This window comes from Bombyx mori, chromosome 17 (genome assembly GCF_030269925.1).
Source record: "Bombyx mori chromosome 17, ASM3026992v2".
Lineage (NCBI taxonomy): Eukaryota > Metazoa > Arthropoda > Insecta > Lepidoptera > Bombycidae > Bombyx > Bombyx mori.
The window spans coordinates 63,538-78,451 of record NC_085123.1 but is presented as its reverse complement, the minus strand read 5'-3'; the positions used below and the strand labels follow the sequence as shown (position 1 = coordinate 78,451).

Below are 14,914 nucleotides of genomic sequence, written 5' to 3'. Positions count from 1 at the left end.
AGCTGGGTACAGCTTTTGAATATTGAATGAAGTACAGTACCGTTGTCCTGCAGCAGCACCCTGGCGCAGCGCGAGATGTGGTCCAGCGCGTAACGGAACATCACCAGCGACATCGGAGACGATGACACCACGTTGTACTCCTCTAGGTAGTACTCCATCTTCACGGCCATGTCTTCTAAGTCAGTCACCTTACAGATTACATAACTTGAATGAGCCGCCCCGTACGTATGTCGAGCGAGTATCCACTGGAGCTCGGTGGCTCTGTACTGCACCGACACTCGCCATTCATAAATGCACTTCACCGTATATGCGGTACGTATGATACGCAAGGTTGAGTAGTTTAAAGTGCACTATCCACTGGAGCGCAGCCCAATCGAATGAATGTCGGTGATCACTGATAAACACAGTGAGCACGGTTCATTTCGTGTTAACTGGGGATCAGCGTCCATATACATACATATTATTTAAGTGAATGCCGTCCAGCCTGAGACATGAGACTATTTACGTTTCGCACATTTCAAGGTGATCCACAAGTCGGACGACGGCATGAAGGGCGCGCCCTACTACCAGTCGACTTAGGAACGGAGTTGAAGAGAAGATACAGCTTCGCTTAATAATTTTAAAGGAAATGCACATCATATAGCTTCGTATTGGGTTTGAACAGCAACACCATATACAACCATCGCCAGTGAAACGGTATATCAAACTTCACATTTTCGAAAGTTATTCGTAGGTGGTACCACACCGCCTACAAACTAATTTTCTACATAATCTATTTATTTAAGGTGATGAAACTGTATGATTACACGCTGTGACGTAAACTCTCATTTCAACGCAGTAGGAACCGGGACTATAGCCGACTAGTCATGACGCTGAACTGAACTGCATCGCTACACGAGTTAAATACCTGGTCATAAATCTTGGGGTCGGCATCGGGCTCCATGTAGTTTCCAAAGAAGATATTAGCGGCATGCTTGTTGGCGAGCTTCTCTCCCTCGGGCACGTAGCCGAGCTCCGCCATGACCTGGTCCATGTGCACGCGGTAGTGCCCGTACACCGCCTTGTACACCACCTCAAACAACTTCTGTCTGCAAGTCGCCATCGTCACCGCGTCATGCGTGTGCCGCCATATTTTGTCCAATTATATTAGATATTTTTTAAACCGTGCAGTAAAATCTAATAGTCCTAGTAACTCTGTGCGCAGGCGACTTCGCCGCCCAGCTGTCCGTGTGTGAACCAGGCAGAGGCTCGTCACTACGTATTTATATAAAATGTAGAAATAGGTGCTACGTCTGAACCGAACCAATATTACTAGTTTTAAGGAATTAAATCATTAGAAGTGTGATTGGGTAATCACACATATGAGAGATGCACATGAACAAGTACCGTAATGAAAGGTCTCACGGCTCGTCAAGGGTTGATTCACTTGTGACGGCCGTAAGCGCTACATCACGTGGCTAGCCGGAACTCGTACCTGTCAGTGTCATCGACAAGCCGGTCGTAGAAGACGCGGTAGGTCTCGTGTATCCACAGCACGACTAGTTTATTGAGGTCCTTCATGTGAGTGGAAGGAACCAGCAGTATGCCCTTGATGACGCGTGCGAAATCCCGCAAGTTGAACAAGTAGTGGCACTTGCTCGGCGTCGGTAGAAACTGAACCGTCGCCGCCTTGTACACCTCCATCGTCGCGGACACCACGCTCTGGTGGGAAACATACACGCGATATTGCAGCTGGTACAACGCAGCTCGATGGCTATCATCATGATTACGATAAAATAATTGACCTTGCTCTGTCTCATGAGGGACTCGACGAATCCCTTGGAGAGGTGCCAGTCCATGATAGTGCCAAATATCTTGTTGAGCGTGTTGTCTTCGAAAGAATCGAGCGTGATGAGCAGCATGTGGCGCGTCAGACGAGATGAGATCAGGTTCGAGCCGCCGCCCGGGGGCAACATCGCAGACACCAACAACTAATAAGTAGCTCTTCGATAACACCAAAATTAGAAAACGATTTTTTTTTATTGCTTAGATGGTAGGACGAACTCACGGCCTACCTGGTGTTAAGTGGTTACTGGAGCCCGTAGATATCTACAACGAAAATGCCGCCACCCACTTTGTGGTATGAGTTCTAAGGTCTTAGTACAACGGCTGCTCCACCCTTCAAACCGAAACGCATTACTGCTTCACGGCAGAAAATATGCAGGCAGAAAATAGCAACTTCGAGCTCATGTATTAAGGCAGGTTGCCCATTCTCGTTGTTATGTCTATGAGCTGTATCAGATGAGATCGTTCATCAATGCAATAAAGAATTAAAAAATGTGTTAAAAATGAATTTTATACTGTCAATCATAACATAACATAAAAGTTTGAAACTGAGGGTCTCTGACTACGTGCCTCAAGATAGATGTACTCGCCGGAAACGTACCACATCGACCACTTCTTGGCGCACCATCTCCTTGAGGTCGTACCAGTGTCCGTGGTCGATCCACTCCCGCAGCAACTCCAGCGGGGGCTGCGCGCCGTACTGCTCCTTCTGGGGCATGCTCAGGTCGTCCACGAACAACACGCACTACAACCAGCTCTACGTTTTAATCACCTACTTTATTATTCTATCATCCGACTAGCTGTGCTCGCGAATTCGTCCGCGTGGACTGTGTGAAGATTCCAAATTGTCTCTAGTTTCACCAAAACAGGTGGGTGAGCATGGGCTCAGACAGGAGGGATGGGGTTTCTTAACAGTTGCCCGAAGGCATCCGGAGGGCTCCTTTAAATTAATTTGCGTAATTACTAGTAATAGAGGGGCTCTTGTGAACCCGCACGGGCAGATAGCAACACCCTGCTTATTTTTGCCGTGAAGCAGTGACGCGTTCTGGGTTGAAACGTGTGGCAGCCATTGTACTATAAAACTGAGACATACAACTCACGTCTCAACCATACCTGATCCTGCGAACCAAAAGCTTAATAATAGTCACCGTCGCCCTAAACACGTCATTTCGTATCCTCCCGATCCACTAACGGCTTTTAGAAATCCAACGTGTCACCTGTCGACGACGCCTAACTGGTGCGCAAGCCAGCTCCGAGACTCGAAAATAATCAAGTAGAGTTAAATATTCGAGTTATATATTATATTATACTCTCTTGGGTTTTCACCAGTCGGAGATGTTATCAAAACTAAATGTACTGTAACGTCATCGTGTTGCTGTCCACATGCCGCATATATGGTTGACTTCATCTAGTCAGTCGGTTGGCTATCGGGCGATGGAGCGCGCAAATGGAAAACACGAACATAAAGCATTAACTGTCTAAAGCGGACGATCTACGAGATACCGGATGGATACTTAATAACGATATTACCTTTTTGCCCATAGATGGACCGAACACACCTTTGCGACGCCGGTCGACCTTAGACATGATTATATCTTGCGTCTGTAAAGAGTTCAGGGTTATTATTCCTTTAAAATGTTAAAATTAACCAAAAGGCTATAATTCTACCACGAAGTGATCCGTTGCGATTTCAAGGAATGGACAGCCTTTATGAACAGAGACTTCGGCTTCACCTGGCGCAGGGTCTGCGTTGCACGCGCGTGCAGCGCCACTCGATGCCAGGGGCGCCGGCCTCGACACTTTCAATGAACTTGTTACATTTGTATCTATTCCAGTGTAACCGCGCGCGTAAGCGTATAGTAATAGTGGGTGATAGGGTAATGATTGCACACGAGCACTACACGGGCTAAAGACACCTTTGCTCAAGTCTCAAGTGTGATAGCATACAAGTGGTGACATCCATGGGCGCCGGTAGCCTTTTAACACCAATGTGGTCGTGAACTTATGCATCCCTGTATAGCAACAAAAACATATGCATAAAATTTCATTGGCATTCATTTTTTTAAATTTATTGTAAATCTAATGCAGAAAGGTATTCGTAGAGTATTATTACCTGGTTCGCAGTCGTTCGAGCGGAGAAGTTGATGGTGTTCGTGATATACTTCTCCTTAGGTAGCGACAAAAGGAAGTTGAGAACCAAAGAGGACTTCCCAGTACCGGTAGGGCCGACCAGCAAGATTGGGATCTTAGACTTGACCATCTTCGACACGAAGAATCGCAAGCACGCGTTCTCATTTGTTAGGATTATCAAATCATTCACCTGGCATTAGGAGTTTGTTAATGTATGTTATGGTGACATGTAGCAGTGGGAGTAGTTGAAGTTTACTGATGCTACCTTTGCGGTAGGAGACAGAGGGAGCTCCTTCTCGAGCTCCATCCAGGGTATCCACGTTCCGTTGTTTCTCTTGTCGTACACGTAGTCGAACACTGTGTCTTTGTCTTGGAACAGCTGGTTCTTCGTCAGTTTAAATGATTTCGGTTTCGGGAAAGCGGCGTTGTTTCCGTCCAGAAGTTTTCGGAAGAAGACATCGAATGACTTCCGACTTTCTCCTGAAAATGTAAATGAATGAACCTACACTGCAGCGTTGAGTAAGTGGAACGTGAGCTTCAAATGTTAAAATAAATATTGAACTGTTACCGTTGATAGTAGCACAGAGTCCCCAGACCAACGCGAACACGAAGGTGCACTGCAGCCACACTGTACTGAACTGAGCTTCTCCTTCCAGTAGACAGGTGAACAGTCGGGTGAATGACTGGAGGCAGCCAAGAAAGAAGTTATACAATATTATTGTGGTATTTCTAGTGTTGTTCTGTATGTCAGTAGATTCTCCTTAGCTTTAGGTAATCGATGTGTGATCTCACATGGAATTGGTGTATGTCTCCCACGTTTACGAAGTGTCGACAGCGCTGCGAGAGGAAGTCCAGCACAGGAGGCAGCAGCCACTCCACCAGCTCCTGGATCAGATCGAACTGCTCCGGAATCAGCCGTTTGCTCAGTTGCGTGTTGTAAGATGACAAGAAGGCGCGCCATCCTGCACATAGGCGCATTTCTTGTATGGCAAATAGTCTAAGTGTTTAGAGGCCGCCCACTGTCTGTTCACTAGAGCACACAGACAGCACAGAGCAGACGCCAGCACCTGCGCGTCTGCTTTGGATCATTAAATCAATATCTTGACATACCGGCTGTGTGACTCTTCAAAAAGTAATCAAGTCTAGTCTTACTCTACTAAGAATCTTTTATAGCTTACAGATTCATTCTTTACCTAGTTGTTCTGGTTCCATGTAGATCATGCCGCAGCGAGAAACGGTCGCCGGAGAAGCGAACTCCAGGTCCGCCGCCTCGAATATCAGATTCATTTTATTTGTCATCTGAAATGTGAATGGATGCATTATTTTCCCCGTAGGTGTGAGGTTTTCATTATGAGAACTAAGGAAAACGGGCGAAAGAAAAGTACTAGCAATTCTAATAATACCTGGCAGAAACTTATGGAAGTTGGAAGTTATGGAACTTATGGAAGGCGAGTTCTAGGATTTGTACAAAAAACTGAACGTAACGAGAGATTTAATGGTGGATATCAAAAAGCCACAAAAGATGAGATAAATGAGGCATACGGATTTATGCAACAGAGCTACACTCGACGACGAAGAGGAGAATATAGGAAACGAAGAAGAAAAAACACCTTCTACATATACTCTATTAAACTATTTCGAATAAAAATATTCAATTATTTGAGACGAAATGAGGATCTGACCTTCCCTCTGCGCTTCTTCGCTCAGCGACATAAGGTATAGCTGACGACGACGGACGACGCGATGCTACTGCCGACATCGTGATACTCAGGCAACTCAGAGCGCATAATTGGGTAGCGGCCGAAATCGACAGGATGATGGAGCTAAGCTGTGCGGGGTTAAAATATTATGCGGAATAAAGTTCTGCGGTTAGATGACCTGTATGATCTCTCCGCTCATGAGACAGAGCTTCTTGTTGTCGTCGAGCACGGTGTTCATGTTCTCGATCCAGACCGCGTCCACCGGACCATCGAACAGGATCCACTTGCGGTCGCGCGTCAACGATGTCGCGTACTCACGGAACGCTATCGCTAACACCCCGTCCGACCTTCAACATGCCAATAGTGCAATAATCAATTATAATTCTATTGGTGGAAGATTGGAAGTATCTTATTATCCCTATGCATGATAGAAATATCAGTATGTTTATCTATTTTCACTGCCTCACCATTCGTGCGATGCAGGATCGAAGCAGCCGTACAGTTGTCCCATGGTGATAGCCTTTGGGTTGATGATGCGGTAGATTGCACCAAATTCCTTGTGTCTCGGAGGCGGCTTCATGAGTTGGAGCGCGCGAAGGGAATCGGCCAAGCTCTGGTAGGCTTGTGTCTTGCCGCCCATGGGAGGGCCCACGATCATGAATCCATGTCGCACCAGCATCATCTCGTATATCTAAGCGTGATACGATAACAGTTACAATACTCTTCCGACATTTGAGTGCAACACAACTGCTATATGTATGAGGGATCATCTAGATCTTACTTGTATAATTTTCTCCAGATACCAGTCCGTCGGCTGCAGGTTCCGTTTGTCAAGTTCTTTGTTGATGCAACTGAGGAGTTCGTTTCGGTCCGGCTGCGGAATCTCCACGCCAGGGAACAAATCTGAATAGATTCCCGCGAACAAAGGCACGTCCTGCCAACCGACAATACAATGTTTAGGTTAATACGAGTCTGTATGAAGTTGAGGCGTAGTGGAACATTTCTGCCGACTGGTTCGCGACGCTACTTAGTACGGATCATGCACGAACTTGGGATAGAAACTTGGGCATGTTGACGTCGATGATAGCGCGCAACACGAGTCGCGCTTCCTCCTGCTCCGGATAGTTCTTCTTGAGCGTCCCGGAGGCGAGCAGCACCGACTTCACCGCCCGCATGCCGTAGTCGTAGTGGTTCTGCGAGGACAACTGCTCCGAGCACAATTTATATGCCTGCACTATCTTACGTGCTAGTCTGTGGGAATTCAAAGCAGATTGTGAAGCCACATGTGCATGATCCTAATTTTAAGTAGATGAGTAATGGTAAAGAGTGAGTCCTTACGGTCCGGCGTTGACGAATCCGTTCGAGTAAAGAGTGATCTCACCGATCATGGCGTAGTCGGGCACCATCATAGCGACCGTTCTGAACAATACCTTGAGGTTGTCTGGTAGCTCGGTGCGTCCGGCATATCTACATACGTTTCACATTTATTACATTGTGTCTTATGACATTTTATATTCTCTGAACTGAATACAGTAATGGAAGCTTTCTGACTGTCTTACCCAGGGTTCATTGTGATGAAAACCGAGCAAGTGGGGTTTAGACTGATCTCGGTGCCTTCGAAGATGAATCGTTTCTCGCGGCGCAGTATGGCGAGCTGTATGGAGAGGATCTGCTGGGCGACCACCGACAACACTTCTAGTTCGATGCGGTTGAACTCGTCGAAGCACGCCCATGCACCGGACTGAGCCAAGCCCTATCACAAATATGCAGTATAAATAAAGATAAATAATTTCTAAATCCAACTATGAAATAATAGTCTGACACAAACCTTGAAGAATTTTCCGAGCGCTTTATAATCTAGTCCGTCGGAACAATTAAACACGACGCACTTCTTAGCCACGGCTTTGGCTAAGTCTTTAGTGGTTTCAGTCTTGCCAGTGCCCGCTGGACCTTCAGGAGCACCGCCTAAATTCAATTTCAAGGCACTCATGAGGGTCCTAAAAATAACATTTAGCCACTTTACTAACTTTACAATTTAATGTTTGGGTCGAATGCAAGTTGGCGATCGGCGGCGCAGACCTGAAGCAGCGGTCGGTGAGCGGCGTGGCGACCAGGCGGCCGGTGTTGCCGAGGTACTCGAAGCCGTACTCCACGTCCGTGGTGATCATCGCGCACGTCATGCGGTCCCCGCGCGCATAGTACCGCAGCTGCGATATCCAGTTGAAGTCCGACGTGTTGCTGACGCGCCGACTGACCATCTCTTCTAATATCGAACGTCCTGGAACGTACGACAATACGTCGAGTAATACCTACGTACAATGACACGTTTGTCTTTAGTTTCATTTTGCTTCTTCTTTTCAATTTTGAAGTAATCGAACGCGAATAATATGTTATCCTGTAATATTGAGGAATCATATTATAACCACGTACCGTGGACATCTATGACGATGAGAGCTTCGACAGTGATGCGGTTCCCAGGTTCTAGATCGCCTTGAACCAAGAACACCAGCCCTGTGATCTGCTTAGTGCTGAGCTCCACCAACTCTGGCAGACTGTTCGCTTGTATCGCTTCAATAGCCTATCGGGTTTATTGCGCAATTAGTAAAGAGTGACGTTAGATCCATAGAACGTTCTGCTGCAATGTAGTTGTCTCACCGCGGCGGTGTACTGCACGCAGGAGCCGGACTGCACTATCTGTCCGGGCCAGCTCAACACCCACTCCTCGCGCACCGCCGTGCTGTATGCCGCGATGGCCTCGGCTGCCACGTCTCTGAGGCTCACGACCATCTGATGCTCCAGCTGCTGCAGCCAGCGCTCCACCATGCCCTGTCAACTCGTGTTCATACAACTGATGTTTGATTCTTCCACTGTTATTGCTAGTAGTCAGCGACCTGGTATACTTGCCTTAGCATCCGCCGGTTGAATAGTTGAAGACAATTTGACCACTTCGCCTTCTGCAGAGGCCATTCCAATGATTTCTCTGGCTGCATTAAATTCTAACGTGTAAATGCCTTCGAAACATTTCTTCAGGTGAGGCTGTACCCTCATCGGATCTTTGGTTTCGGAGAGGATCTCTAACAACTCGTCGTTGGACAAGAAGAAAAATCTAAAAGTGTAATAATCAATGAAACTAACTACCCTATTGCCATGCGGGAAGTAGGGAAATAAACGTTTGCTAATCATTGGACGTACCGCGGGAAGAACAATCTCTTCTTTTCCAAATAATCATTGAGACCTCTCTGAATATCCTCTAATAAGCAGTTGTTGTACTTCAGCTTTTTCAGCAGTGCGGGGTAGTCTGTCGCCGGGAGGACCATGGGCTCCTTCTGTGTGGCCGCCATTATGGTACGCCACTCCTTGTCCACGTCGCGGAAATTGCGAGCCTCGGTCGGCATTTGACGCATTATATCCTCTGATGAAAATATAGGCTCCAGATACATCCAAGTCGCTTGACACTATAATGTGGTGAGCATATTATTGTCTAGTCTCCTACATGTAATACTACACAACAATTTCAAGAACGCGTATAGATACCTGCAACCATTGATCCAGGATGTCTTGCATGCTGATGAGCTTCTCTTCCCAGGACACCATGTCCGCTTCAAACGCTTTCACATAAGGTGAGCCACGCATCGTTTGCGATTTCAAGATGTGGTCATCTAATTGCTGTTGTATGTCATCTAAGCCAGTTAGTATGCCGACTCCAGTGTCCCTACAAGTTTCATGTTGTTATGTGAGAGTTATGTAAGATGTCTTTAAATCGCTTCAGTTAAATGTACGTAACACAAGTACCTGTAGGGCACCACTTCGAACTTTACTCCGACCCATTCATCTTTCATCTTAGTGAGCGCTTTCTCGAGCGCATATTCTTTGGATGCATACTGTTCTATTTCCTCGAGTTGAGTTGCGAATACGTGTACTCCTTGTTCCACCATGTCAGCCAATGTTGTTTCTGGGTCATGGATCACCTCTATCCCCACTAGTTCGCTGATGCGGGCCCAGTGACGATCCCGCATTCCCTGAACATACCCATTATTGAGTGTAATCAATCGCACTACGTGTCCGGTCTCCGCACTAGCGAGACCAGTGCACTTAGATAGACATCGAACTCACCTTGTTGCAGATTGCGCAGAGGACAGGCAACAATACTTTGAACTTCTCGAGCTTGTTCCGCACCATGTCCGCGATCCTCTTCGCTCCGGGGTATTCAAACAACTGTTTGCCGAGTTTATATAGTAACTTCCACCAAGCTTCCACATCCTCCGATATCGTTTCCGCGTCCAGCCCGAGGAAAGGACCGTGATACCTACACAAGTCATACTTCCGCATTGACATCGCAGAACACATACATTTTTTTTTTTTTTTTTTTTTTTTATAACAACTGAGAGGCAAACGAGCAAGACGGGTCACCTGATGGTAAGTGATTCACCGCCGCCCACGGTCACCAGCGTTTGCGCCAGTGCGTTGCCTACCCTTCAGATAAGAATATGCTCTTTTCTTAAATAACCCAATGTCGCAGTTGTTGGGGAAGACCGCTGATGGCAACGAATTCCAGAAATTTACTGTGCGTGGCAGAAAACTGTTTTTAAAACGCATTGTAGTGGAACGCCAACCATCCAGATGGTGCGGATGATAGTTCCGGCGAGACGATCGGTTGCGAAAATCAGCGGCTTCAATTAAATTGAACAACTCCTCGGAACACTCCCCATTGTAGATTCTGTAAAGTATGCATAGGGAAGATAGATCCCTACGCAGTGCCAAAGGATCTAGCCGATCGGCAAGTTCAGGATCGTCGACAATCCGAGATGCCCTACGTTGGATTCGGTCAAATGGAGATAGCTGATAACCCGGAGCCCCGGCCCAAAGGTGGCAACAATACTCCATGTGAGGCCTCACCTGCGCCTTATACAGCTTAAGGCGGTGAGCCGGCTTGAAGTACTGTTTGGCCCTGTTGAGTACTCCGAGTTTTTTGGAGGCCATTTTAGCCTTGCTCTCCAAATGACCGCCAAACTGGACAACACTCGAAATGTCTACGCCCAGAATGCCCATGTTCGGCTTGGCACAAAGGTGAGTGTTTCCGAAGAGTGGCGATGCGACAAAGGGGGCTTTTTTAGCGGTAAACGCGCAAACTTGAGTCTTAGAAGGGTTAAACTGGACTAGATTTAGTCCCCCCCAATCGGAAATCTTCATAAGGGATGATTCGATTTCAGACACAAGTTTGTTCCGACACTCATCGACGTGATCCCGAGAGATATTGCTGCGGCCGAAATACAGTGCATCCACGGTACTGTCATCCGCATAGCAATGAATGCCACTGGTATGCAATAAATCATTGATATGCAGAATGAACAATGTCGGGGATAACACGCAGCCTTGGGGAACACCAGCATTTACGGTCCGGGGGTCCGAGCATGAGCCGTCTACGACGACTTTAACTCTCCGTTCCGCAAGGAAACTGCCGATCCACCTACAAAGTCTCTCAGGAAGCCCATAGGAAGGAAGCTTCGATAGTAGGGCTTTATGCCAAACCCGATCGAAGGCTTTCGCAATGTCCAAACTAACGCCTAGTGCCTCACCCCTACTCTCAACCGCCTGCGCCCAACGGTGAGTTAGTAAAGCCAAAAGATCACCAGCTGATCGGCCTTTGCGGAAGCCATATTGGCGGTCGCTGATCAGCTGGTGCTCTTCCAGGTAGCCCATGAGCTGGCGGTTGATTATGGATTCCATAATTTTGGAGAGTAAGGAGGTGATAGCGATAGGCCTGTAGTTGGACGGATCTGAGCGGTCGCCTTTTTTAGGGATCGGGTGTACTAGAGCCGTCTTCCATGAATGTGGGACAACGCCGAGGACATAAGAGTGTCTGAATAAGCGCGTTAAAACCGGTGCCAGCTCTGGAGCACACACCTTCAGCACAATAGGAGATATTCCATCGGGCCCACTCGACTTGTTGACATCCAGGGAGAATAGTGCTTTCCGCACAGCACACTGTGTGAAGCGGATGTCCGCCATTGTGGTTTCACACCTCGGGATGGTAGGAGGAGTGTTCCCCCTGTCGTCAAGAGTCGAGTTTTCCGCAAAGATAGAGCCAAGAAGATCGGCTTTCTCCCTTGCGGAATAGGCCAATGAACCATCCTCCCCGCGCAAAGGTGGAAGCGTCGACCGACAGAAATTACCCTGGACAGCCTTGGCGAGAGACCAGAATGCACGAGAGCCAGATGGCAGGCGTGCCAGTCTCTCGCCAATTCTCCCAACGTAATTTGATTTTGCCAATGCAATTTGCCTCTTAAAGCACCTGGAAGCAGAGTTGTACTTCTTCTTGAGTGAGTCAGAGTTTACATCCTTAGCGGCCTTTGCCCTAGCCCAAGCCTGGTAGCATTCCCGCTTGCGACGATGTGCGTCACGGCAGGACCCACCAAACCAGGGCCGAGACCTGCCACCGACGGGTACCGCTGAGCTAGGAACAAACAATTCCATGCCCTGCAGCACGACGCCGACAACCGAGTCAGCGCAGGTGCTAGGATCCTCTGACTTGAAGCAAATCTGCCCCCATGGGTAGGATGCAAAGAAAGAGCGCATCCCGTCCCAGTCTGCCGACCTGTAGTGCCAAACACGTCGTCTACCAGATGGAAGTGGTTGCGACGAGACGGTGAGAGGCACCACGCTCCGAACTAGGCAATGGTCCGATGACCCGAGAGGAGCATCGACCCACACCCGAATGGGTTCGGGGCGAGAGGTCAGCAGAAGGTCCAATAAGGAAGGCGAATGGTCTTCCACATCCGGCACACGTGTGGGAGAAGGTACCATCTGCGTCAGACCATTGGCAATGGCAAAGTCGTGAGCAGACCTTCCCGCATGGTCAGTACGTGTTGACCCAAGCCAGTCAGAGTGGTGGGCATTAAAGTCGCCCAAAACCACAATTTCTGCGGTAGGAATCTGCTCAAGTATTTTGTCAGTGGACACCTGCAGGTGCTCGAAGAGCCGGTCAATTTCCGAATTTCCGCTATGAGACCTGTAAAGGCACGCGTAGACGCGAAATACATGTAAGATTATTGTCTTAGCGATTAGGTTACCATCTCTCGTATCCTTCGTAGAAGTCGTACGCAGTGTGCCAGAGTTTGTGGAAGGGTTCGATGCCCGCCAGCATCGTCTGCAGACTGTAGTACACCGACACGTCCTGCTCCAGCAGCTGCTCCTCGTTTATGATGTCGTCCGCTTCGTGCTTGTCTTCCTGTAACACGACATCGCGTGCGGTTGAATGCTACCGCGGAACACGCTCGGTACTGCTTCGTGTGCATAGACCCTAGTTTAAATGATTTACCATTAGATTATTGAATATCTCGTCGACCTTTCCGACGACCTCTCGGAGCAAGTCCACGTTGAGCAACGGAGGGTCGAATCTGCGGAACACCTCCAAATCCTTTTCATGTTTTTTGAGTTGTTCTTCAAATATAGCTTTTCTGCTCCTCAGTTTGTCTTCGGCCATGGTTTTTTTCGTATTGAGAGTTTTAAGCGTCAAGTCTATGGTCTCGTCCATGTCGAGCGGCCACAGAAACACACGGGTGTTTAAATTTACATCTTCAACTGAAATAGACAAATTTTGTGAATATTATAATCAAAGCTTTTTTTTTTTCGCATTCAGTAGTAGCGTAAGCCCCGTCTCACAGTATGTGATCACTGTAGCTTATGGATGTCAGGAATGGGAGGCTAGAGGCACAAATAAGTTACAGCCTAATGCTAAGGACTCCTTTCAAACCTCGTTTGAAAAAGAACACGTCATATTGCACAGGAAATAATGTTGAGAGAAGTTCATCCCAGAGCCGGTGGTATGTACGTGGTAAAATGAACGATGGCTTCGTGTAGTGTGGATGTGGTTAAACAAAGATGAACACGGCTCAAGGATCGTGCGCGTGCTGACTCAACTGGCACTCTGGACCCAGAGGTGGGAGTAGCACTCCACGCGCTGGCGGTACGCTGCTTCGCACACGAACGGGACCTGGCTGGAACTATCAGTGTTGTCAAAAATAGATCGTTCTTGTAAAAACACATCCGTACAGTGCAGATGCGCGTGCTGCATCAAGAACAGCACATATTCAGCCGTGGTGCGTGCCTTCTCGCGCAAGTCGAACATGGCGCAGTCGCGGCAGTCCTGGATGTAGCCGATCAGCTCCACCAGCTGCGCTGTCGTCTCCGGGCTCTCCGACGCGCGCGCTGCCATCTCCTCGTACACGTTGCAGATGCTGAATAATATTAATCATTAAACAGTCTCAAACAAAACATTAATGAGTAACAAAACAATAGTGTAATAAAAATCATTTATTACCAAGGACGATCAGCTCACGACCGTCGACATCTCAACCTGAAGACCGCTACCTACCAGGAGACTTAAAGTCGTAGTAACAGCTACATTAAAATACGAGCAGTAATACCTCTAACGGTAGTAGCTCCCAGTGCTGAACGTCTACCCCGACATCAACCCACCACCAGGGTTGAGTTCGTGTTCACTCAGTACCTAAGCTTGTTTTGTTCTCAGACTTTGAGCTCAAAATGAAACGAACTCTCGATTCCATTTTCTGTTGACGGCGATAAAGTGGTCAACGATGTGACGTCGCAGGCCGTCCACGGCGTCCCACATGCAGTCGTTGACGGGGGCGCAGTCCAGCATCACCATGTTGAGAGGGATGTCACGGCGCAGGAACAGGATCTCATCGCGGAGCTCCTCGTACATGTAGATGCGAGCCGAGAAATCCTAAAAACCAAGATACTATTATCTTATCATCTTAGAGCAGTCTTAAAGTGAGATGCGCGTATCTGTCTCCGGGCTCCTTGACTCCTCTTCATTATCGCCCGTCCGGAGTAGTGGCATCTTCATAGTTGATACGAGGCTGTCTGAGTACCACATACATAGCACCTTCAAAAACATATTTATTTTGTTATTTGGAATAGCCGCAAACCAAGCCTTCGCACACACATGTCCACACTATACAGATCACAGATTCTGGGTCATTCATCTTACGTTTGTACATACAGTTAATTTTTTTAAACGTATTTGTCCGCTAATGTTTGAATTTCAATTTCTCTGAATTCGTTTCTCATAAATATCCCCAGAAATTAATAAACAACAAACAGGAGAAAATATGTTGAGCGAAAGTAATTTGATCTCTCCCATCTGACAATAACATCTGACAATAATACGGGCCAGTTTTGATTGGGAGCGTGTGCAGTAGTGTGCACGGCTCTACACGCTGCGAGACCGGCTCCGG

General features: G+C 47.7%; 1 protein-coding gene across 2 annotated transcripts in view; it reads right to left on the bottom strand.

Moving 5' to 3' along the window:
- Nucleotides 1–14,914, bottom strand: part of LOC101744900 (dynein axonemal heavy chain 3) — a 42,042-nt gene that overhangs the window by 13,975 nt on the left and 13,153 nt on the right. For both annotated transcript variants that reach the window (XM_062673222.1, XM_038016761.2), the window contains exons 14-43: nt 14,210–14,400; nt 13,707–13,891; nt 12,973–13,235; nt 12,725–12,882; nt 9,768–9,960; nt 9,447–9,673; nt 9,189–9,366; nt 8,847–9,109; nt 8,559–8,760; nt 8,310–8,480; nt 8,085–8,232; nt 7,734–7,932; nt 7,483–7,651; nt 7,214–7,407; nt 6,993–7,121; nt 6,704–6,905; nt 6,436–6,588; nt 6,122–6,345; nt 5,833–6,001; nt 5,148–5,253; nt 4,747–4,916; nt 4,523–4,637; nt 4,220–4,434; nt 3,938–4,144; nt 3,355–3,426; nt 2,426–2,569; nt 1,785–1,970; nt 1,475–1,701; nt 908–1,088; nt 41–188 (exon numbers count right to left, since the gene is read on the bottom strand). In XM_062673222.1, the coding sequence (XP_062529206.1) occupies nt 41–188; nt 908–1,088; nt 1,475–1,701; nt 1,785–1,970; nt 2,426–2,569; nt 3,355–3,426; nt 3,938–4,144; nt 4,220–4,434; nt 4,523–4,637; nt 4,747–4,916; nt 5,148–5,253; nt 5,833–6,001; nt 6,122–6,345; nt 6,436–6,588; nt 6,704–6,905; nt 6,993–7,121; nt 7,214–7,407; nt 7,483–7,651; nt 7,734–7,932; nt 8,085–8,232; nt 8,310–8,480; nt 8,559–8,760; nt 8,847–9,109; nt 9,189–9,366; nt 9,447–9,673; nt 9,768–9,960; nt 12,725–12,882; nt 12,973–13,235; nt 13,707–13,891; nt 14,210–14,400 (5,389 nt within the window). The remainder of the gene's footprint in view (nt 1–40; nt 189–907; nt 1,089–1,474; nt 1,702–1,784; nt 1,971–2,425; nt 2,570–3,354; nt 3,427–3,937; nt 4,145–4,219; nt 4,435–4,522; nt 4,638–4,746; nt 4,917–5,147; nt 5,254–5,832; nt 6,002–6,121; nt 6,346–6,435; nt 6,589–6,703; nt 6,906–6,992; nt 7,122–7,213; nt 7,408–7,482; nt 7,652–7,733; nt 7,933–8,084; nt 8,233–8,309; nt 8,481–8,558; nt 8,761–8,846; nt 9,110–9,188; nt 9,367–9,446; nt 9,674–9,767; nt 9,961–12,724; nt 12,883–12,972; nt 13,236–13,706; nt 13,892–14,209; nt 14,401–14,914) is intronic.